The following is a 24,489-nucleotide window of genomic DNA, read 5'->3' as shown; positions in this document are numbered from 1 at the left end:
AGAACAATATTAAATATTACCTATTAGTTATATAGTATTTTCACCATCCATTAGTTTTGGAAAAGGTTGGCTTGATTTTTACAAAGATTGTATAAGAATGGCAATGCTATAAATCAATTAAATACATACAATTTTTGAGTGACAGTGGCTTGATCTCTCCCCTCCCTTGTCTTTTGTATTCTAATTTCTCTCTCCTCCTTATGCCTTGCTTTCTCCATACCCTTTCACAGCATCTGGTGAAGTGAACTTTTGTTCATGAACACTTGTGTTCTCTCTCCCTATATATCTTACTTAGTAAAAAAAGTGCATATCTACCCTGGCTTTTGAATATAGTGTCCTTTGATGTTGACAAAAGATCAGTTAATTATGGGAAAAATAATTCTGTACTTAGTAATTTAAAAGTATCACAGTTTAATTTACTGCATGCAAACAGTAATACCCATTTGCGGCATACCACACTTAATCAGGTATGTAAGCAGAGGAAGTACGATGTGAAGTTTGACCATCAAAATTTATAACAAGGTTTCAAACTTTGCTAAGAAGGTGAAAGAATTCCAGGCTTTCTTCCAGGAGAGAGTACACGATTGTCTTCTGCAACATATTTCAGGGAGGTAGGTGTCTGTCACTTAGAACAGCTATCAAAAGACTTTTGAAATGCTGGAAAGTTGTGAAAATGTATTTCATTTCACAAGGGCAAGAAAATACCCACCCACTGATATGGGACTTCACCAGTGACCAAGAATAAGAGTTAACAAGTGAGAAATATCTGCTTCCTGAATGCTGGTCGTGCTTTGTGCAGAGCTTTAGGAATGTTTATCGCACAGGAATCAAAGCACCTGAAAGTGATGCAACTCGGGCACAGATATACATGAACTGATGGAAGCCAAGAGACTATTTGAAGAACAGGCTGTGTGACAACTTCTTTGGTGTTACAGTGAATCAGAATTTGAGGAAGTTGCCTACTGTTTCAAACTGCATTTAAACCTGATGCATTGTGTGTGTAGAAGTGGAGCACTGAATACTCAGAGAAATGGTTCCCCTTTTAAACAAAGAGTACAGAGTTCATGCTCAGCCTGCATTTCAAGACCCCGTGGACTGTGTCAAATCTGTAAATGTAGCAGACCTGGATGAAGAAGCATTGTACATAAATTTTTGTATGCTTTATTGAAATAATTCTAAAGTTCCAGGACATAAACCAAGAGGAATAAAAGTGAGTCTTTTTTTTTTCTCCAATTTCTCTTCTGAAGATAGTGGAGCATGTATGAACTGTGCTTGTGTGCCATCCTCCAATGGAAAGAGTATTCTCTATGATGAAGAATATGTGGATGGATGAAAGAAACAGAATGAGAGCTGCCTGTGTTAAGGGTCAACTAGGTATTCAAGCCAACAGCAAGAAATGCAGTGAGTTTCATGAATTCATCTTCAGAAATACCTTTTGACAGTGTTGTATCCATGATACAAAACTGTGCTTTAGGAGGCAAAAATAACAATGCATTATGTACTGGTGTTATTGGGCTGGGTACTCATTATCATGTCTTATCAACATGCCTTTTGTTTCCCTACCTTAGGGAACAAAAGTGCAACACCAGGGTGTTGTGAAATGTTCCAGTGCTTGAGTTGTAAGTGTCCTAATGTGTGGTGGGATTCACTAGGCTCAGGCACTTATCTCAAACATGCTGGCTTCCATGAATTCAATTCTGAGTGAGGGGTCACCTGAGTTAGCTGCTGGGACAAAGCAAGGAGTGAAGTTAGGGTGACCCCTGTCTTGGACTTAACTGCTAGTCTCCACATGGGTCATAACCTGAAACCGTCTCCTGCCTACATGCTTTTTTTCTCAAAACCTAAGAGGGGTTATTTTGGGGATGGTCCCAACAGTTTCCTTTTAACTAGCTTGTAGCAGTTTGAGCATCACCCAAAACATTTTCTATGTATTCCTCTGGCTGCCCTGACCGTCAGGATAGGATATTCTGGTATGGGACTCTCACATTTTCTTCTACTAGAGCTCTTCTACTTGGTCCCTGCAAACTGAATGTCCATTGGGCTACTGAGGGAATGAGACCCTAGACTGATGCTCACAATACTAAGGGAGAAAGGGGGCATTCAGATTTCATTATCTACTCCAATGAATGAAGTATATACAAAGTGGAATAGTTTCAGCAGAGGGACTGAAATGAGCACATCACAGAGTATCCTGTAGTTTGGTCATTAGAGTATTATTTATTTGCAGACAAGGAGATATGGTGCTAAATCTTCTCAGGCAAAAGAGAGATTAGAACCTGGATCTTCCATATCCTGGGTGAGTGCCTCAATCACTGGAATAGTGGATGAAAGGAGGCCGCCTCTGCCAACTCTCTGCTGTGTGATTAGGTATGCTCTAAACATGCCTTCCATGTCCCCCTAGATGACATTTGTGAAAGAATAACTCTTTTATGAATCCTGACAGGATTTAGATAAGAGAGAGGCATCTAACTGTTCAGCAATGTCAGGAAGTTGTCCATACCCTGAAACAAAAAACTTCAGTACCAAGATTACTTTTATCCCTGTACAGTTAGGTGTGCAGGAAGGTGCAAATACCAATAGCACTTAAACATCGCATCCAATATTTTTGTGTCTTCTGGGTTACATAAGCATGTCTAAGCCCATTTGAAAATCTTGCCTTTTGTTATTTCCCTTATGGGTCCAAAGGACTGTCTGTACTATGGTAGGCTTTAGAGTGGATAGTGCGCTTATTTCTTCAAAAGTGATGTCAGCAAGCTTTCAGGAGTGTCTTTAGATGTTGTACATCTTTCAGTGTCAAAGTGGACATGAGTTCAAATCACAGGAGTTGCCCATTTTTGTTAATGCTCCTAGGGTGTGTTTATATTGAAATGGAGGTATGATTGCAACACACATACCAGAGTTGGTCTTAATCTTTCTACTGCTGGTACCAGACACACAGGCCAAAGCAATGGCAATACAAGTTTCAGCGTGGGATGTACACTTCTAAGTAATGGCTGTGGTGGCTCAGTTATGCTGAAACCTATGCTACCACAGCTTTGTTGCTATTGGTACCAGAGCTCCTGGTTCTGGTAGCTAAACTAAAGCTACCTCAGTATGTTCAGGCATGCTGCAAACATACCTCTGACTGCAGTGTAGATGAACCCTGAACCTATCTTCATTCACGGATTCTGGGGTGAAAGGGAGGAGATGTATAATGTATCCTTATTTCTGTGTACAGAGGCAGCTGTCCAGAGAGAACTTCTGAATGGTGGTGATCTTCTGTCAAAAATAATTAACATTCTCTAACTTGATCTGGAGCTGGACTGTGGGGTAGAATGGATACCATCTGGGTTGACAATGCAGTTTAGGTGATAGTAGCAAATAGTTGCACTGGCCACTTTTCCAGTGCATTTTTAGCTTAACATTTCCCTTTACAAGCTTTCCTGCAAACAAAAGAGAGATCAGGCCTGTGCACTTTTTCAAATGAATTGTAGACATGCATGCTAAGTAAAAAGGCTTTGCAAAGGACAAAAGTGGCAGATGCATATACCAGGGATGAATTGTACTCTACTGTTTATATGTTTACCTGACTACTTCTGGAGTTAGTAGTAGTCAGTCTGCTCTATACTTTACCACCCAGAAAAGATATAGGTATGCTGACAGCAAAAAAAAAATAAAATAAAATCTGAAACTCAAAATTCTGACCGAGAAACATAAATTTAATCATTCTAACATGCTTAGCTTTGAATTCAAAGGTTAACATTTGAAAGAAAGTCCATCATATCCATTTTATATTGTTTAAAATCCATTTGCTTCAAACTTCTCTTCTTTATTTCAGTGATATACCAGCATACTCAGAAATTATAGGTATAATCACATAAATGCTTTATTGTGGGATAAAAAGGGGTGAGGTTTTACTGTGTATCAGCTGCTCCATGGTAACTGCCTCTATGCATTTTCTTACTCTGCAGACTAAAATCTTAGGGGCAGCTAAACCAAAGTAGCTTACCCTCCTTGCACTGATAGCTATGCTACCACAGTTTAACTTCCTCTAAATATATGTAGGGTAAGAACATATACAGAACAGTTACCTGGAGCAGCTGATTCACAGTGAAGTCCTGGCCTTTTACCTGCCAGTAAGATGTCTGCATGTCCATGAACTACAACTATAAATGTTTATATATTTAAATGGAATGATGATGTCTGTTTGCTCCTTAAGTGTTATATTTTTAACCCTATATAGTTACAGTATGTGGCACATCTAGAACCTGGCTCCAGAGACCAATGAGGGGGGAACTAATACAACATTGTCCTGGAAGAGTACCTGCAGATTCTCCCAGCTCTAGTTCTGAGCTAGGTCTGTGTCCCTGACAAGAGAGAGAGAGAGACAGAGAGAGAAGTAGCAGCAGCCACAGTGATGGCGAAGAGGTTCCTTGAGACTGAGGTGCCCAGGACTGAAAAACAGCCCCATGAAAGCGAAATCCAACCACAAATAAAGTTGCTTATTTGCCTATTTCAGCAATTTATCAAAATGTTAGTATATTCTACTCCTGCTTTCTAAGAATTTCATAATCTTTCCCAGATTTTCACCTGAATTTGAATTTTTGAATTTATACAACCTGATGAGCATGACTTTCTCTTCTATCATCTAGAATGACTGTTAATGAAACAATGATCTGGAATGAATCCTTTAGGATCCTATTCAATGCATCCTTCCAGTTTTATAATGAATTAACTGAACTATCAATAATTACTGTTTTTAATTGCATTGCAATTTTTAATAATCACATTGAATACACATCATTACCTTACAATGGAATATTATTTCCAGTATAAAGGCCACTGCATAGCCTTTGTCAAAGAAATATTATGGTATGACTTTTATATTTATCAAATCCATGTTGTCTGTTAGTAACTGTTTCATTATCTGATCTACCAATATTTCACATATGTTACTGGTCTATACCTTCCTGAGCGAGATAAGATTATTTGGGCTATCTTATGCAGAAAGTCAGACTACATGATCATCATGATGGTTCCTTATAGCCTTGAAATTTATGAATTTACAGCATAATGGAATGTTTCAGTTACTGGGATGCCAAGAAGTCCTCTAAACTCCTTAAAAATGACAGCCTGTGATTGTGACATCTACTAATTCCTTTATTGTTCTACCCTAAATTTTATTGGGAGCTATTTAATCTGTCAAAACCCACTTTTAGGAGCTATCCAAGATGATAAACTGTGTCATCATCAGTACTAAGTGCCTATAGCACGCAATAGGACCCAGCAATAAGCACTATAAAGAACAGTTGTCCTGGTTCACAGAATTATATGAATATGAGAAAGCCACTTCAAAACACAGCCAGCGCACCCTCTTAGAGGTAAGAATACTCATACCTACAGATGGATTGGCTATCCTAAACAAGCCTTGATCTGAAATCATAGAAAATTCATAGAAAATTAGGGTTGGAAGGGACCTCAGGAGGTCATCTAATACAATTCCCTGCTCAAAGCATTACCATCCCCAACTATGTCATCCCAGCCAAGGCTTTCTCTAGCCAGGTCTTAAAAATTTCTTAAGGATGGCGATTCCACAACTTCTCTGGGTAACCTGTTCTAGTGCTTTACTACCCTCCTTGTAAGAAAGTTTTTCCTTATCTAACCTAAACTTCCCTTGCAGCAACTTGAGACCATTGCTCCTTGTTTTGTCATCTGCCACCTCTGAGAACAGACTAGCTCCATCCTTTTTGTAACCACCCTTCAGGTCGTTGAAGGCTGCTATTAAATCTGTGAATCCAGTCATGCCTTTCTTAGTTCACGAAAGTAAGTTGTCAGTAACTTAAGAAACAGAAATAGAAAGACTGAGATGATTCATACAGAGGAGGATTCTTCCCTTCTTCCCTCAGCTATGTAACAGCACAGCCAATACTGAAGGAACACACCCTCGGCACACTGTTTCTAGCCAACTACCATCTAGTATCAAACCTTCTATTCTTGAGCAAGCTCATAGAGAAGATAGACAAAATCCAACTACAAGCTCATCTACCTACAGCAAATACTCTAGACCCAGTACAGTCTAGATGCATGTAAAGATTACAGGGACAAAAACACTGAAGGAGTACTGATGGCTGATCTATTGTTGTTTCATCATCCTGGATCTCTCTGCAGCATTTAAGAACGTTGATCCTAAGTATTTCTGTTTTCCATGAGAATGATGCAGGGGAATGCACTGAAATGGTTTAAGTCCTTCCAGGCAAGACTCATTCACAGAATAATGATGGGAAAATGTACCTTTACCTCTAAGGCCCTGACTTGAGCAGTCCTAGGAAATTATTTTTTTTTTCTCTAGTCCTTATTATCTACATGTAGCCAACAGGTGAAGAAGGAAAAAGACATGGACTCCAGGGCTGTGTTCAGATGAGCACAGATGTGTGGCATGTGGTGCCACAAACCTGGCTGTGGCACCATATATTGTACATGTGGGTGTTCCCCATGCTGCTACCTTGCGGTGCTGGGGGGAGTTGATCCCAGGAGATCCTGGCGTCAAGAATACTCGTGCCAAAAAAAGGGGTGGTGCACATGGTGGCAGCGCACATCGCCCGAAACTGGAGCCTGGCCAGCTAGAGTTGCACTCTGGCTTCTGGCCAGGATCCCAGCTGCAGGAGCACCTTGGCTGCAGATCCCTGAGGCCCCCAGGGGCCCAGATAAGGCTTCTGGGGCCAGCACAGTTACTGGCCTCAGCCGCCACACTCAGGGTAACAAGGTGTGCTGATGGTGCTTGTCCCCGGAGAAACAAATGTCCATGCCCATATGGACGTGACTCAGAAGGACCAGCTGCACAATACACATTGTCCTTTCAAGACATTGGACCATTCCACTACCCCTAAGGTACCCGGTGTTTACAAAAGGGCAGCTCAGGGATGAAAACCAGTTGATGGAGAGGTGAGTCCAGGCAAGAGAGATATAATGCTAGTGGGGAAAAGACAGTACTTTGAGGAGTTTACATCCATGATGCAGTGACTTTTTTTGTTGAAATCAGTCAATTCAGACTGTAGTTTAGAACTGTTTCTGAATTCCTTACTAAACTTTTGTAGAGCAGCATCCAAGAGTAATAACATCTAATATCTCAGGTTAGCTAAATGATTCTATCCTATCTTGGCAGAAGATGATCTGACTTCAGGTATTCATATTTTTTTTTATCTCTACTGTGGTCTGTGAATGGCAGGTACCCCTGGCAGCTGGGGGGCATGGCTGCACTGGCGGATGTGCGAGTCCCGTGGCGGTGAGCAGTGAGCTCCCGCAGATGCTACCAGCACTGTCAGGGAGGGGGACAGGGAGGGAGGGGCTGACGAGCACCGACCATGGGTTGGCGACTACCCACAGATGCCGCTGGCAGCATCAGCAGTGGCCCAGAGTGATCAGAAAGGGCAAGTGGGGTGGCAAGTGGCAACCGCTTGCAGGCCCTGCTGCCACTTTTTGCAGGGGGTGGTGCACCCCCTATGCATCACCGCTGCTGTGGCCTACAGCAATATGATACACCTGGGCATGAAAGCATCAGCCTTTGTGGAACCCCAAGTAGTACAGAATGCTGTGAGAACATTACACCTGTCCTGCTCTCTGTACTGTCTTTTCATAGGGTATCAGGGCAAGTCTAGGGTCTTAGTCATATCTTCAAGGTATACAATTGTCAGGGTCCAGCATACATATGAGGGTGAAGCTGCATGTAACAATTGATCCATTCCCAAATGTCATCACATAGGAACCACTTTACAATTGTGTACTATGGCTCTGACTCAAGAAGTGTGAGTGAACACCCAGCCTAGCATGCCTCACAGTAGGCAAATATAAGGGAGTGCTTGTACCCATGCTCTTGGAGTCCTAGGGATGGGGTCAAGTAAAGTTATGATGTGGCTGGTTAGAAAGATAACTCGTATTGAACAGGCAGTACAAAAGAGTAAAAAGAGGGGCAGTAGGGTTCTGGCAGCATACCAGAGTGGCCAGAAGAAGCAGTGGGAAAGAGGGGTGAGGATTGATGCAGTGTGGGCTGCCTGGAAGGCCAACTAGACCCATGTCACCAAATACTTGCTATCCACACATAACATTGAACCAGTTTACAGTAAACCAGTTCAAAATAGTACTTGATTTTCCTGGTGCACTTTTGAACCGTTCTGGTCAGCTTTATGCTAATTTAACAGGCTTGTATGTCTGTCTGTTTCAGGTTTAAACTGCATTTAAACCTTTCTAAGTGCTGTGTGTATTCATGCCCTAGAAGACCACCCAAAGCCCTCAGAGGAAGATCATGTTTGACAAATAGGCTCCTTAGGTGCTGTGGAATTCCCTGCAACAAAGATAAAGATGGTCTGTGGAGGAGGTTTCTTTCAGGCCAATCTGAGACTGAGGAACAAACTCCTTAAGAACCAACATGAGCTTTACCATCTTCTTTTCTAAGTGCAAAAAGCATCTCTTTGACCTTACCTCCTCTAATATATACACACAGAGAAGCACATATATTTGAAGAAACCCAAAATTAAACCTCATCAAAAGACAACACAGCTGTACATCCAATTTTCCCTCCTCCCAGCCTCCAGAAGGGGAAAAGAGAGGGAATGAACCACATGTAACATGTATTAGTCATGTCACTTAATACATTGCTAGAAAGCTGTCAGATACTATAGTGACAAGGCTGATATATCCTAAGAAACAGAGTAAGATTCTCTATCTCATCCTTTCTGTCGTTGATTTGCCCATCCTTTTTCCCCACAATCACACTTTTTCACACACATGCACAGACTCACTCTTGTCTCTCCCCTACATTCACCCATTTTTTCATATCTCTCTTGATTTCAGGCAGAATGGATGTATGGATGGGAAAGGTGCAAAGGTAGGTGGTTGTGAGGCAGGAAAATAGGCTAGGCTGTACAGGAAATGGGTATCAGTAAAATCCTGAATGCAGCATGGATTGCTGGGAAGTGAAGCAAACAGCCTAGCTGGTAAGGTGATACAATGATCAGGGCCCAGAAAACAGGCTGGCTTGTTTCAAGGAAATAAGGTGAGTGAGTAACAGACAAAAAGGTAAATGAGAAAGAAGACAGTAATACTGAGTAAAAGGCATGGAAATTGAATGAGTGGCAGGATGGGTTGGTCTGCACTGGGATAGATGGGTTCCAGTTGAAGCAAGCAGGTAACGGAGGCAGATGATCAGGTTTCAGGAGTCATTGAGAGTAGGAGAATCTAAAAAGTACCTTTTGCCCTAGAAAAGGGTTAAAAAGGGGGAATATCTTGAAAGACAGTTAATGTCATGGCCCTTGAAACTCCCCTCATAGAGGGTTTGTTCCTTCTACAGCAATTGTAAAATCAAGAGAACCCCTGCTCCCTGTACAGGGGGTGGGAGGGAGGGAGGAATGTCTCCTTTTTCACATTTGGCAGGGATTCCTTTGATGACATTGTCATCCTCTTTTCTAGACCAGGTTCAAACATACCTACAGGCTGGATCTGGCCCATGGAAGTGGGTCATCCAGTCCACAAAGCTTTGTGCAGGCTGGACCACCCATCTTGGTGGGGCAGTTTCAGTCCATGGAACTCATTGCCACAGCTGCCCGAGCCCCTGTAGTGGCAGTGTTTATTCCTGCAGCTGCCAGACCTGCTGTTTCAGCACAGCTCAGGAACCCAGAGAGTTAATGCTGCTCATCCCCCTCCCCGCCCCCCCGTTTACCAAGTGTTGAAATGGGGGGTTTAGCCTCCCGACAACTAAAATCAGCAGCAAGGGTAAAAAGTGGTCAAGTAGCAGTGGCACTCCCTGGGTTCCTGAGCCATTGTAAAATAGTAGCTTTAGCAGCTATGGGGATTAATTAAAATGAGCATATTAACCTGAAGAAAACTGGGGACAGTGCTCCCCTTCCTTCCCCCTGCTCCCCAGCCAATGTCCTCCTTCTCCCAATTTCCTCCACCCCTGCTGATCCCTGCCCAGCTCACCCCCCACCTCCAGCTGTTGCTCAGGAGGAGCAGGTCTGGGCCATGCAGGCAGGGAGGCACCAATCTGGGACTTCTTTTCCATTGTCATCAACCAGTAGGGATGCCAGGGTGGCCTATGAAATCTGGGACACTTGGCCAGACCAGGGTGTGTAGTCACTCAGGCTTTGTGAAATTTTGCTAGCAGTTTCATTTCAAGGCTGTTCCCGCTTGTTTCAAACTCAAAACAGCAAAATCAAAACAAAACAGCCTTGAAACAAAACGAAGCAAGTTGAAATGTTTCAAAATGTTCAAAACGTTTTGAGTTCAGAAGCTCAAGCTGAAACAGAAACTAAAGTAAGGAGAGGGAGGGGGTAAAGGCGGGGCAGGGAAAGGAGTGTTCTCATTATTGACCGTGTAGCTGGCCAGTGACTGCCATCCTTTCCTGAGGTCTCTTCCAATCCCAGTGCTCTGGGGGCGGGATGGAAAAAACTGCATAAAAGGCAGCATTGTTTGACTTGCCCTGCTTTCTGCCTTGGTGTCAGTTGAGTGAGGGTGCACTTTAACACACACACAGTGTCACCCACCCATGTCACGAGTTTTGCCTGTCAGCAGCTTGGGGGTGCAGGGCCCCAGAACCCAGACTCCCCTACACCGATCTCCGTGACAGCTGGCAGGCTTTGTGGCCACAGCAGAGCCTAGCAGGCCTGCAGTTTTCACCCTCATCCCCGCCATGCCCCAAGACAATCCCACAAGCACCCGTGTCACAAGTTGTACCTGTCAGCAGCCAGAGGTGCAGGGCTCCAGAACCCAGAAGCCCCTGCACCTATCTCCTTGACAGATGGCAGGCTTTGTGGCCTCAGCAGGGGCTAGCAAGCCTGCAGCTTTCATCCTGCCGTGCCTTAACATATACATGTGACAAGTTTTTTACTTTCAAGACTTTGAGGAGCAGTGTCCCTGAAGCCCCTGCACCTATCTCCTTGAAACTTGTCAGGCTTCATGCCCTCAGTGGGGGCTACCATTCCTGCAAGTTTCATCAAATCAGGTCAGAAATGACAAAGTTATAGGCTACTTCGAGCTTCCCAATTATAGCCTACGGGTGAAAAGTCAAAACAGTGAAACTATTTTGATGAAATGAAACAGAACAGTGGTTTCAAATCGAAATGAAATATGAAACGAAATGTTGTTCCATTGAAACGCAAGTTGAAAAGGAATGGTGCTATTTCTCACAGCCCTAATAGTCACCCTAGGATTAATGCCACTGTTCATGCATGTTGTCCAGTCTGGAGAACTCTCCACCATCTATATCTGGTCCCGGGTGAACCTCACGGTCCATATTCATCCCTTGGACCAGAGGAGTTTAAGTACCCTGAGCTAGATGGAGCAGAGCTATTAATGTTTTACCTCTGTTGGACTGGGAGTGGCAAAGCTCTTAGCAGGATTGGAGAGAACAGAGATATTTTGGTGATGGAGGAGGGTTTACCTACATAAGTAGCTTAAGAAAGCAGAGCAGAAGAAAGGGCCTGAGGTTGAGGGGCACAGGGTGAGATTGAAGCTGAAAAAACAGGGTTTTTTTTAGCACAGGGTAGAAAACAGCCTGTACTTTGGAGAGTGTGTGGAGTAGACTGGAAGGTGGTAGCAAGAAACTGTTTTTGGGAAACAAGGGTATGGGGAGAACAGAAATAAGGCAGGGAAGGGCTCATGGAGTAGAAGGTCCTCAGCTTAGCAACCAAGAATAGATGGTGTATGGTATCAGGATGCTTTTCAAGTGCCAGGTTCTGAGCCAGGTCGGGTCACTGGGATAGTGGTGAAGAAGGGCTTCTGGGGAGGCTGGAGAAGTCTTGCTTGTTTTGGTATTGGTAGAGGCAGGAAAGGAGCCTCAGGTACTCAGTTGCTGCAAACTCTCCTCCCAGAAGAGCAATGGGTGTATGGGGTTGAGGCTATTGTATTGGACCACACTACTGAAAGGCTGGGGGCATTGGTAGCTCAACTTAGCAGCAGCAGGTGCACTCCCAGCAGCACCAGTGACCATATTTTTCCAGGTCTGAAGTAAAACTGAATAAACCTGCATGGCTTAGGCAGCCAGAATATTCTTGGTAACTGGAATCTGGTGCCCAGCCTGCTATCCACAGGCCTCATGTACATAGTAAATGGCCTAGAAACACATAAGAAGGATGTGTCTAGAGTCTAAGCTGCATATAATGAACTTGTATTGCGATCATAAAATTGTCCAACATATAACACAGGCAATTAACTCTTCAAGTCCATCTCCACCAGAGTCACTGATGCTGTGCCAGCTACAACCCTGAAACTGAAGGGGTCCTGCCAATTTTAGGGCTCTTATTAGAGGCAAGAGGCTCTGAGTAACAGTGGAGTCCTAATGAGGTAAGAATGGCTGAGCACAGTTCTGGCTAACCATGTAGCCAGTGTTAATGAAGTGCAAAAAGCTGAGAGGTACAAAATTCCCACAAAATACCAGGCATGTTTAGATCAGTTAAATGATGCCATTAATACTGAAATCAATGGGATTTGGCAAATAGCTGTTATTTGCATCATGTAAATGACTGCCTACCTTACCTGCAGGTGTCATAAATAGTGTATATTGTATCTAGAAGCATTATACAAATAATCAGTGCTACAAGAAAACCAAAACCCCATGCAATACAATGGCCAAAAGAGCTAATATGATTCTGGGTATATTAACAGTGGACTAGAAAGATCACTTGGCCACTCAACATGATATCAGTGATGCCAATCTGTAATGCTACGTACAACTCTAGTATCTGCATTTAAAAAAAGCTTGTTCCAAAGCTGGACAGATTCCAAGACTTTAGACTGTACTGGCACAGCAGAACCAGGCAATTGCTCCTTTAGCTTTGGGTCTGGATACTCCTCACTGCCAACTTTACCTGCAACACTTTCTGAAACCCTAATTCCCAGCTCTGAGATCAGGGTCTATTTTGGAGGCCTTCCTTATCCTGCAATCCAAATGGCTGTAACTTGCCATCTCCTTTGTAAATCACTGAACTGGAAGCCACGGTCTTTTGCCTCCCAGTAAAGCACTGTAAGCCTCTTGATTCTCTCATGGGGTGGAGGTCCCCTTTGGGACCTCTCCCATACTACCCAACCAGCCTTGGGCAGATCTAGGATTTTAAAAAGTGGGTACAGATGGTGTGGTGCATCATCACATGTAGCATGACACATTGTCTCCAGTTAAAGAGAAACTAGAAGGTTATTAATATGCTAGGGGCCTAGTACTATATTATTCAGTTTAAGATCAAAGCAAAAACAAATACAGCTTCATTGGAATGAGTACTCATTTCCTAGATTATTGATTAAGTTTAAAAAACACAGGAAACTAGGTACACAGAAAAAAGGTCACAGTTGTGAAAAGGTATTGTTTCATTAGTCCTGTAATCATCATAGTTAGATGTACCTTATTGAAATTCATAAAGCAAAAGCTAGTTTTCTTGAGTGTCTTGACTGCCTCCAATGCATCACTATCACCCATTTCTACACCTGAGTTAGTATCTGGTGGCAGCAATGGCAGTGGTGGCACTTGTATGTATGTGTGATAAATCAAAGGGACTGCACACAAAATAAGCTAATAAACTAGAGAGTGTGTCAAGATGTGACCCTAAGTATCACTTAGCTGGCCAGCCAAATAAATACACATTGTCACTGGCAATCCCTTGATTCAAAGATGATCTCTACTATGTCTCATTGATGAGTCTAGGCCCATCCACAGAAGTTGCAGGTCTTGCTGCAGGGGAAAGTAAGCCATAGGCTAGGATTCCTCTACTTTTCCTTCTTCTCTGCTTCAAGGTCAAGGAACGGGTTGCCTTTTGGTTGAGGCTGTAGCACTGCTGCAGTTGGTCTGCAGCCAGCTCCTCCCAGCTCTTAATGTCAGCACCAGTTTTCTTGAGGTCTTCAGCATATCCTCATAGCATTTCCTCTGGCCACCTGAGATCTCAGATCATTGCTAAACTGGGAACCCAAGTGAATATTACCACGCCTGAGCTAAGGTTTTTAGCTAGAGCTAAAAAGGGTCTGCAGGGCTGTGAGCTAGAGAGGACTTGACCAGGCCCGGCTGAGCCACAGCGAGTTACACAAGAAAGCCTAGTGGAGCATCAGGAGCACTGAAAAGGAGGAGGCTGGTTAAACCCTAGGGAATGAAGAGAGATTAGCAGGACTCCAGTGGAGAAGAGGGAGGCAGGGGCTGCCTCACCCAGCCCTTGGCTTGAAAGTGCAGGCGGAGCAGGAATCAAAGGGGGTGCCGCGGCACGTCTGCCCCCAGCGGCCCTGCGGGGGTTTCTGCCGGCAGCCCCTCGGCAGGTGCGTGGAGTAGGAGGCCGAGCCCGGAGCTGTGCCGGCCCCCAGGGGCCGGGGATGGGCGTGCTCCAGTGTTTCCTGTGGAAATCCCGGCGCCTCCAGCTCCTCCCCGCGCGGGCTCGGGGCTGGGGACTGACGGAGCGGAGCCGCCGCGCCGCGCCCCGCCCCGCCCCGCCATGCCCCCGCCGCGGCCCCGGCAGCGGCTGCAGCCCTAGCGCGGCGGGAGCTCCCCGCGGGGCCGGCCCCATGGGCAGCCTGCTGAGCGGCGCCAGCTTCAAGGAGCCCACCACGGTGGAGGACTGCGACTCCACCTGGGACACGGACTCCGAGCCCGGCGGCCCCGGGCCCGGCCCCGGCCCCGCCGGCGAGCTGCAGGGGCTGGGCGGCGGGGAAGGGGAGCCCGGGCCCGGTGGGGAGGAAGCGGAGGCGGCGGCGGCGGCGGAGGCGGAGGAGGAGGCGGGGGGACGAGAGGACGCGGAAGCCGCCAGCCCCGAGCAGGTACAGCCGGCCCCGCCAGCCGCGCGCGGTCTCCTCGTTGTCTTCCCGGTGCCGTGCGCCGGCGGCAGGGCCTGGCGGGAGGCGGCCGGGCTGGGACACCCCCGGCCGGCGGGGAGATGTGCGGGGGCAGGCAGGGCGCGGGCAGCGCCGCGCACACACGGGCCCAGAGGCGGGCGCGGAGGGCAGCCAGCGGCCTGCGCCTGGCACGGCCCCTCTGCCCCCGCCCCCGCGGGCAGGGCGCTTGATTTCGGCTGGCCCTGCCTCTCCTGAGGGGGGAGAAATCACCGAAGTTCCCCCCCTCAGGAAGGAAGAGGTCAGGGAGGGGAGCCCTCGTCCTGTACTCCCCCTCCCCCCATGGAGAAAGTCCTTTACATGGGACAGATGAGGAGGGTCCTGCTTATGTTGTTGCTGCAGGTATCTCCAGGGGCTGTGTTTATCAAGGTCCCATTGCCCCTTGTCTCATCACTGCTGCTTGCTTTTATCCTTGGAAGAAATGATGACATTCTTCCAGGAGTGCTGTGGTAGAGCGGTGGGCATGTATGGAAGTTGCTCCTTTCACCATTTGCAGCACTTTATTGCCTTGACTTAACAGAAGTGCACGGGTTTACAGCACTTTAAAAATGCACATAGCACTTCCATTTGAAGCTTAGTATTTTACAGCGCTTTAAGTAACTTCTGTACGCTGGGCACGTTTTGGAGCAGTGGAGAAGTCCCAGGAGGCTGCAGAACACCCCCTGCCTCCTAGCTTGGAAAGTGCAGGTAGGCTCAGAGCCTCCCCCCCCCCAACATTACACCTGTCATGTTTAAGAGCTTATAACTTTATAGTGCTATAAAAAGTGCTGTAAACTATAGTGCTGTAAAACGTGCCTGGAGCACTTCTGTGCACACCCTGAGTGACGATGACATTGTCTCCCAGTAGACAGGCAGTACTGTAGACTGGCTGGGTTAGCCAAGGTGCTGTGCTACTGAAACTACAAGGGGCTGAGTGAGTTTAGTGGGAGTTCAAAGTGTTTAGCATCCATGGCTCATAGATGTGCCTTGTACCAGATATTGGGCCCAGCATTTGCTGAACAAGTGCAGCTATTAGAAAGGTTGCAAAGGAATTACAGCAGAAGGGACTTGTTGGTGTATTAGGAGAGATGAGACTACTCTACTGAATTGATCCCTGAGGTCTCTGGTAGTGACAGAGGGAGACCTAGTATAGATAAATGCACTTATGTAGTAGTCAGACAAGGTACTTTGGGTGATTCTGATATCTTTTATTAAGCCAACTTCAATAGTTGGAATGGTTTTTTTAGCAAGCTTAGTAGTAGCTGCCAACATTTTAATCGCAGTAACTTGTAGACCTGAGTAGGGTTAGTTGCCTGGACTTTCAGCTATAGCATTACTCCTGACACTATGTAGCAGACATGGCCTAAGTAAAGGTAAGAAAATTTTAGAGAAAAAAGGCAAGTGTGATGAATATGGGGTTGGACTAGATGACCTCTCGAGGTTTCTTCCAGTTCTACTTCTCTATGAAAAGCCCACTTCTCTGGTTTCAATTCATATAGCTTCATTGGTGCCTATTAATGCAAACTAGAGGTGGCCAAAAAGGCAGCTTGCAGACATACAAATAAAACTCCACAAAAACGGCACTTTACTTAACACTTGGCGTGCCCCCGCACCAAACCTAGCACATGCCCAGAAGAGGCATTGTGTTAGTTTGACCTGGCTCACCTGTATAGATCGGGCTCTTCAGCGGGGTCTTTTTGGCACTTTTATCTAAAAGCTGATTGAATCAGCCCTTAGTCAAAAGCGGCACACGTGATCTATACAGATGCAGTGGAGATGAGTGGAACTAATGCACTGCTTCTTACGGTGAAGTGTATTGGGGGGGACTTTTTCACGTCTGTCAGCAGCCAAAATTTCCAGTGGAATAAAATTTCGTCAATTAAATTCTGCTTTGTTGAACCAAAGATAGTTCATATGAAACCTCTCAGGCTGAGTGAGCTTTCACTCATTCCAAAGCAGGGTTCTAAAGGCCTAGATTGCCGGCAGGTCTGCCTCGTGCTGGGGACCCTTGGAGTTTCCTGCAGCAGCTCTGCAAAATTGACATTTTTTGTCAGCTTCATTGCTGACATGATTGTCAGTTTCACTGGGCAGCTGCAGGGGCCAAGGAGCTTCCAGTTTGTCAGAACTGGATAGAAACCAAATTTAAAACAATTTAAAAAGACAGCTCTCATTTAAACTGAAGATTACTCAGTTCGGCCGCACAAACATTAGACACTCATCGTTACCTGTGTACCATAGAAGAAGCTAGGGCAATGAAAATTATGAGGTTAGTCTGAAGAAGACAGATATATTTCTTAACAAGTTGTAAGTGTCTTGTGGTAGCTAGTCTTTCATTCTGATATGAGTCTATTGTTTTCCTTCAAATGTATTATAGTAGCAACTATCTGTAAGCTATCAAATGAGAAAAATGAGGCTCAATTATAGTGAGGCTGCCAGTGCCAACCCTTTGCTGACATCTGCAATTAATTTTATTTTAAAATTTGAAACACCAAAATGAAAATAGTTTCTAAACAGATGTCTAAGGGCTTGAGGATGCGAATATAGAATAAGCATGTGAAACAGTCTTGCTGTTTGCCCCTGGATCTGATATCAGGAGTTTCTAGATCAAGTTCTACTTTTTAAGAACCTGGGGTGGTATTTTGACCCTGCTGAAGTCAAAGATTGTTTTCCTGTTATCTTCCATGGGGACAGAATTTCACCCAAGGATCCAACTGGCTTATTCTTAGCCAAGAAAAGTATTTCCTTCTTATATGGTACTGAAACTGCTGTTTTGAAAAATTTAAACAAAAACTAGAATTTTAAAACTGGCTCCTTTTCTTGGGGTGAATGCATTGGGGTGAATCGAGCTTTTGCCTGAGACTTGATAATACTCTTTAATTATCAAAGAATATTTGTTGTTCAAGTAAGTATGTTTTATCTTTAGTTAGAGCCCATTTTACAAAATGATGCACAAAAATAGACACCAATAGGCAAAGAGTCTTGTACTGTAAACAATGTACAAATGACAAGGATTTGGGAGATGCAGATGAGAATCCTCTGGGCCCTCAAAATTAGGTCTTACTTTGCATTATTGCAGGGGTGCTCAACTGTTGGCCCACAGGCCAGATCTGCCTATGTGGCCCACAGGGCTCCCCAAGGGTCTGGAAATTTGGTGAGGAGGGAGCAGCCTCAGTTAATCCTGGCACCACTCCCCCACCACAACATTTCCAAACCCCACAACCCAGGTAGCATAGCTCTAGGCGCAGGATCCTCCTGGCATGTAGGGCTGGAGCAGCAGGCCTGATCTGACGTGTGGGGCTTGGGCAGTAGGGCCTAATGCAATGCATGCAGAGCTGGGGATGAAACTGAGGCATCAAGCCCAATCTAGTGTGTGGGGAGCTGGGTTGGCAGGCCTGATCTGGGGCACACAGGGCCAGGCCTTGGGCAGTCAGGTCTGGGGCTTAGGCAGCATTACGGGATCCAGTGCACAGGTGATCAAAGCTGTGGCTGGGGCAGCAAGCCTGGTCCAGTGTGAAGCCAGGGCCGCCACCCACGATATGACATTCAGGATCGTGCCCCAGCACTGTGTGCAGGATCAGGCCCACAGATTGGATCTGGCCTGCAGTCCCACCCCACCCCACTCATCTAGCCACAGGGCCAAAAGGGTGGCATCCCTGCGCTATTGCAAATGTATTTTAATGAGTGTGCAGAATTAAGTTTATTTCTCGTTTATGCATTGCTTTTGATAGGAGAGGTTTATGTCTGCATCTAGCAAAATAACCCAATATCTGTGGTTATAATGCAGCTAAAAACAAGATTATAGGAACAATCAAGTGGATAATAGAATTATCAAGTCCCTGCCCAGTTTTGTGTTTTTTATAACATGTATGTGGTTTGCCCTACTGCCCATTGAACTTGGTGAGGGCATTTCCATTGAGTTCAATGAGCTCAAACTCAGGCCCACAGTTTCTAAAACAGTTGGGGGGCTATTACAAGCTTGCATAAATGCTTATTTTCTCTCAAGAATAGTTTTGCTGTAGGGGTTTAATGGCACTTTTCATTGGAGCTTAAATTTATATTCTGAATGCTGGCTGCCTAAATTATGTAAAATAGTTTGAATAGGTACACAGTACTGCAAATAGGCTTGTCTGTGACGATTTATTTTTCCCTTCAGAGTGCAATATTGACAAAAGTCTGCTTCCATGACAATGCATGACAGATTTCTTAATAATCTGATGCCACTAAAAACAAGGAGTGGTTTTGCTTCATCTTCATGTTGCTCCTTCTTTTGTCTTAATGTGTATTTCCCAGATCAGTGCTGCCCAACTTATTGGTTTTGTGGGCTGAATGAGTGGTACAGGATGAGCCTGCAGGCTGTCTGTGTGGTCTATCCAGTGTGTATGAGGCTGCGGCCTGCTCTGGCACGCTCTGGATCAGGCTCTGGGCTTGCATATCATATCATGGTATTAGGCCCACCACCCAAGCCCAGCCACAACTCCAGCCACACGTGCACTGGATCAGGTCTGCCATTCCAATTCCAGCCCCATCCCTGTACGCGGTGAATTGGATGCATTGTCTTGGCTCCAGCCCTTACTGTGTGTGCTGGATCAGACCTGCTGCCCCAGCCCCTTGTGTGTTGGATCAGGTCCTGCCATTCCAGCGCTGGCCCTATACATGACCAATCAAGCCCCACTGCTCTGTCACCAGCTCCAGTCCTGACTCTCCATGCATCAGATCAGGGCTGCTGCACCAGCCCCAGCCCTGTTCTCAGTCCCACATAGACTGGATTGGGCCATGCTTCCCAAGCCTTAGCCTCATGCACACCAGATCAGATCCTGCCACCTGGGTTCTGTCTCTGCACAGGCCTGATTGGGCCCTGCCACGTTAGGTCTGGCCCTGTGCACATGAGATCAGGCCCACTTCTCTGATCCTGGCCCTGCATGTACTGGATTAGGCCTGCTGCCACAGCTCCATGTGCACTGGATCAGGCCCCACCACCCTGCTCCTAGCACTGAGAGTGGTGGATTGGACCTGTGCCGCAGCTCCAGTTCCTGCCCCAGCACTGAGCTGGTGGGCTCATGCATGCGAGGCCATGTCATCTGGCCCACAGAGATTAGAAATTTGGGGGAATGCTAATGGATTTAATTGATGCTGTTTCCTGCTCCCCACATTTATGGACTCTTGGTCTAAATTGAAGAAAGTATGAAACTTATAAAGGGGTCTACAACAGGGGCAGGCAATTATTTTGGGCGGAGGGCCGTTTACTGAGTTTTGGCAAGCCGTTGAGGGCCGCATGACAGGCAGCCAGGGGCAGATTAATATTAATTTTACAAATTTTTTAGGGGCCCCGTGGGCCGAGTAGAATGTCCTGGCGGGCCGCGTCCGGTCTACAATGTATGATAGGCTGTTTGCTATATGTTAAAGTTAACTATGTTGTACTAAAATAGCCTTCCTGCTACTTATTTAAAATATATACAGTTCTGTGTATTTCTGTATTTTTGAACTGAAGACAATTTGCAAAATAATTTTATTAAAGTGTAGAGCATCATAGTCACACAAACCAAGATTCAGTTTGTTTGTATGCAGACCTTATCTACTCTTTAAATGTTTCAGAGTGACGATGCAACCGAACTGACAACTAAACCAAAGAGAAGCTTCTATGCAGCAAGAGATTTGTACAAGTATCGACACCAGTATCCAGTAAGAAGATTTTTTTTGGTTTAAAACCCTGTTTTAATAAAGTACAACAACATCCAAACAAAATCCCTAAGCCATATCATACCCTAATAAATATCAGAAATGAAAAAGCAGAAACTGATGGAATGGCTGAAAATGCCAAAAAGGAAAGTATGGAACCAATGTGACACTGTTTCCTGCCAAACCTGTACAACTTCTTCCTGCAAACTCTAGAAATTGGGGGACACATTAGACTGTCAGTGGAGGAAGAGCCACAACACATCATGTTGTCCATTAGTAAATCTTTGGAAATTGCCAAGGAGATGCTGGCACGTCAATTATTGTGTTACAGAAGCACCCTGAGGCTTCAACTGAAATCAGGGTCCTGGTGCTGTTAGGAGAATCCTTACCCCAAACAGTTTTTCATCTTCTACATCATTCAAACATTTATGCACGTACTTACGTTTAAGCATGTGTGCAATTCCCAGAGGTTCAATATTTTCTTAAGCCTGCATTTGTTGTTACCAGACTATGAAAAGAGCTGAATGCCAATATCTTTCTACCATTGATACTTGTCTTGCAGACAGATAATGCTTTTATTTTTTCCTTTTCAGCAGAACTTTAAGGATCTTCGATATCAAAATGACTTGTGTAATCTTCGCTTTTATAAGAATAAAATTCCCTTTAAACCTGATGGTGAGTAATCTATAACAGCATAAGGGATAATAGAAGTATAAGAATAATAATGGGGTAAAACTGAATGGGTATTTATGATGCTAGGGGTAAGTTTTCTGCAGTTCATGCACCATCACAGCAAAAAAGAAATTTTAGGAGATTTGAAAGAAAATGAAAAACAAGAATTGAATGCTTGCAGCGTTAGAAGCTACACGTGAGAGAGAATGGAGTCATGTATGTGAAAATTGAACAAGTGGGAGATGGAGACTCTCATTATGGGCCAGTTAGAGGCAGGAGTCAGGTCTTTTGACAGTGAATGAGATAAAATATTGGAGGAGAGGCCCAGGAGAGTTTTGAAAGTTAAGACATAATAGCTTATTTTTAATGAAATAGGAAGGGGGAACAAATGGGGTGATTCAGAGAAAGTGGTGACATGGCAAATGGTCCTTGCAGCAGCATTCTGGCAAGGTAGGCTTGCATTTGTCAAAGTCAGAGAAAAGGATGTTTCAACAAATTGAGATACAAGATTACCAAAACCTGGATGGGACTTTTAATTTTGTGCATGGATAAGAACTGGCAAGATTGAGACATAGCTTGGCCATGACAAAGTACAAAATCATAGAAAAGTAGGTCTGGAAGGGACCACAAGAAATCATCTAGTCCAATCCCCTGTTCAAGGCAGAAGCAACCCTGTCTAAACCAATGGAAGCAAATCTTTGTTTAACTTGCTCTTAAATCTACCAAGATTAGAGGTTCCGCAAACTCTTAAGTAGTCTGTTCAGGTGCTTAACCATTCGTACAGTGACAAAATTCTTCCAGAATTCAAGCTAAATTATCCTTGTTGCAATTTAAAACTATTATTTCTTGTCCTATTTTCTGGACCAGAGAAAACAGTCATCTTCCTCTTTATTATCACCGTGTAGAAGCTTTATGGAGACTTATGAAATTAAGACTTATAAAATCATTCTCAGTCTTTTCTTCTCCATACTAATCCCAGTTCTACTAACCTTTCCCTGTAAGTCATATTTTGTAGAACTCTAATTATATTTGATGCTCTCTGCTGGACTCTTTTAATTTGCCCACAACTTCCTTGAACTGCCATGCCCCAAACTAGACATGGTAGTCTAAGTGAGGCCTCACCAGTGCTGACAGAGTGGGAAAATTACTAATTTGACTTGCAAGTGACAGTCCTATAATATAGCTCAGAAGTTTTGGCCTTTTTTGCAAAAAAGAGTGCACTGTTGACTAAAATTCAGCTTATGGTTCACTATAACCCTTAGGTCCTTCTCTGCGACACTGCAGCCTAGCCAGTCTATATATGTATGATTGTTCTGTCTTATGTGCAGCACTTTGTGTCTTTATTGGATTTCATTTGATTAAACAGAAAAAAGGACCAAAGTCATCAAGGTTATTCTGAATATTCTGTCCTCCAAATTGCCTGGAACAACCCCCACTCTGGTGTAGGTAATCTGCTTACTGTATACTCTATCTCATCCAAATCATTGATATTGGGTACTATTTAATATTTTAATTAAAGGGCCGGATGGCACTGTAGGCAGTGGCAAACATGGTTTAGTTGTGCTACTGGGATCTGACAAGTGATATCCTGAGTCTCAGAAACAGATTCTGCCATGCCAAACATTCACAGCAGGATATGTGATTTTTTGGGGATTGGGTATAAAATTAATCCAATCCCAAATGAATGACTGCCCACATACAGGAAGCCTGGAATTTGGACTGGAATAGACTGAATGCATACCATGGCATGGGCAGCTGGGGGTCAGGGAGCTTTTATGTGGCTGCCTGCACTGTGGATCATCTTCTCTCATATTCTTCATTTCCTCCTCAACACATAATTCATGTGACAGAGCAACACAACTGCTTTATTGCCGACTCTTGCCAGGTCCTCATCCTGGATGTGCAGGTGTGCTGTATGTTTGAGGAGGTGGTCAACAGTCTGTGATGTATCACCACACTCACATAATGGACTGTCCTTTAAACCAATCTGATAGTGTGGCATTAAATCATCTGGCTCCAGCATGAATCCTGTTTTGTTTAGTTCATAAGTTGCAGGGGAGCTCGTACCCAGGTGGATACGGTGTTGGGTTGCTTACAAAGCACTTGAGATGAGAATCAGTCTCTTCCTACATTCTAGCTACCTACCTTACCTACTGTGGATCTGTCACTGGTACATGTGCTTCTGGCTGCATCCATGCTAGAGCATGGACAGCTTAGTGCAAAGTCTGCGCCAAGGTGCTGTAATTACAGTGCATCGGAGCGGACTCAATTAATTGAGTCTGCTGAAGCATGGTAATTACCATGCTCCAGCAGCCTCCTGCATCTCGTGTATCAGTGTTCCTGCACTTAAAAATGGGGCACAGATTTGGGGGCATGTGCCCCTCTGCCCGAACGCCAGGCAGCACCGGTGGCTGCAGCAGCAGTGAGAGAAGGAGGGAGGGGAGCTGGAGCAGGGACAGATCCTGCACAGCCAGAGTGGGGACGAAGGCACGAGTGGCTCACCTGGGGGCCACACAGCCCAGCAGGGCATGGGGGGCATGTACCGCCCAGATCTGCATGCCGGCTGCCACTGCAGGCTAAGACTGGGGTACACCAGGTGACACTGGGAGCAGGACTATGCAGGCTCCTGAAAATTTGCCATTGCCCACCCCCCCCAATGCCTGGCCTAACTGCAGAGCAGAGCAGACTGCCACCATTAAGAGTACACCACTCTGGCGTCCTGCTCCAGCCGCCCCCCTTCCTCCCACAGACCCCAGGCGGGAAGCAGTGGGGTAAGGGGAAGGCAGTACTGTGCTCTTCACAGCAGTGGTCTGCTCTGCACTGGTTGTGGTCAGGCTAGGCAGTGGCACTGGGAACAAGGGCTATGGTGAATTTTTAGGTGCTATAGCCCCGTTTCCAGTGCTGCCTAGCACACCTCAGCCGCAGCAGCAGCAGCCCAGCGGGCATTCAGATCCAGGGGCACACGCCCTGCCAGGCTGCGTGATCCCTGCTCCCTACAGCCCCCAGACGAGCTGCCTGCGCTTCGTCCCCTGTCCCAGCTGTTCTGGGCCCACCCCTGCTCCAGCCCCCCTCCCTCCCTGCCATTGAAGATGGGGAGGGGCATATCAAGGCCCCAGCAGTGAGGGAGGAAGTGGGCTAGGGCTGGAGCCTTGATGTGTCCCGCCCCCCCCTCACAGCCCTTTCCCCTCCCCCCTCACCTTCCCCCACAGACTTACCTGCTGGGGAGGCATGCCCCCAAATAATTTTTTCTCCCTCTGCCTCAATCTGCCCCCCACTTCCCTCCCCACAGACTTACCTGCTGGATGGCGGGGAGGGGGAAGGGGATGGTGCACA

At 45.5% G+C, this 24,489-nt stretch overlaps 2 protein-coding genes across 5 annotated transcripts in view; both read left to right on the top strand.

Moving 5' to 3' along the window:
* Nucleotides 1-4,511, top strand: part of LOC149872815 (uncharacterized) — a 126,083-nt gene extending 121,572 nt beyond the window's left edge. Inside the window, exons 5-6 of the mRNA XM_090057074.1 lie at nucleotides 2,228-2,367; nucleotides 4,223-4,511. The gene's annotated coding sequence lies outside the window, so the exon portion shown is untranslated. The remainder of the gene's footprint in view (nucleotides 1-2,227; nucleotides 2,368-4,222) is intronic.
* A 9,849-nt stretch (nucleotides 4,512-14,360) lies between these two features.
* The window catches only part of OGFRL1 (opioid growth factor receptor like 1), a 34,419-nt gene continuing 24,290 nt past the window's right edge, over nucleotides 14,361-24,489 (top strand). For 2 of the 4 annotated variants that reach the window (XM_090034725.1, XM_090034713.1), the window contains exons 1-3: nucleotides 14,362-14,757; nucleotides 20,401-20,487; nucleotides 21,078-21,159. In XM_090034725.1, coding sequence (XP_089890851.1) covers nucleotides 14,506-14,757; nucleotides 20,401-20,487; nucleotides 21,078-21,159 — 421 coding nt within the window. In that variant the 5' untranslated portion in view covers nucleotides 14,362-14,505. Of the gene's footprint in view, nucleotides 14,758-20,400; nucleotides 20,488-21,077; nucleotides 21,160-24,489 lie in introns of all 4 variants that reach the window. The other 2 variants (XM_090034723.1, XM_090034718.1) reach the window with 2 other exon arrangements.

This window comes from Crocodylus siamensis, chromosome 1, assembly GCF_052110815.1.
Source record: "Crocodylus siamensis isolate JL-2025a chromosome 1, ASM5211081v1, whole genome shotgun sequence".
In the NCBI taxonomy this organism is placed as follows: domain Eukaryota; kingdom Metazoa; phylum Chordata; order Crocodylia; family Crocodylidae; genus Crocodylus; species Crocodylus siamensis.
Note: the sequence above shows the minus strand (reverse complement) of the source record. Positions and strands in the feature narration are given on the sequence as shown.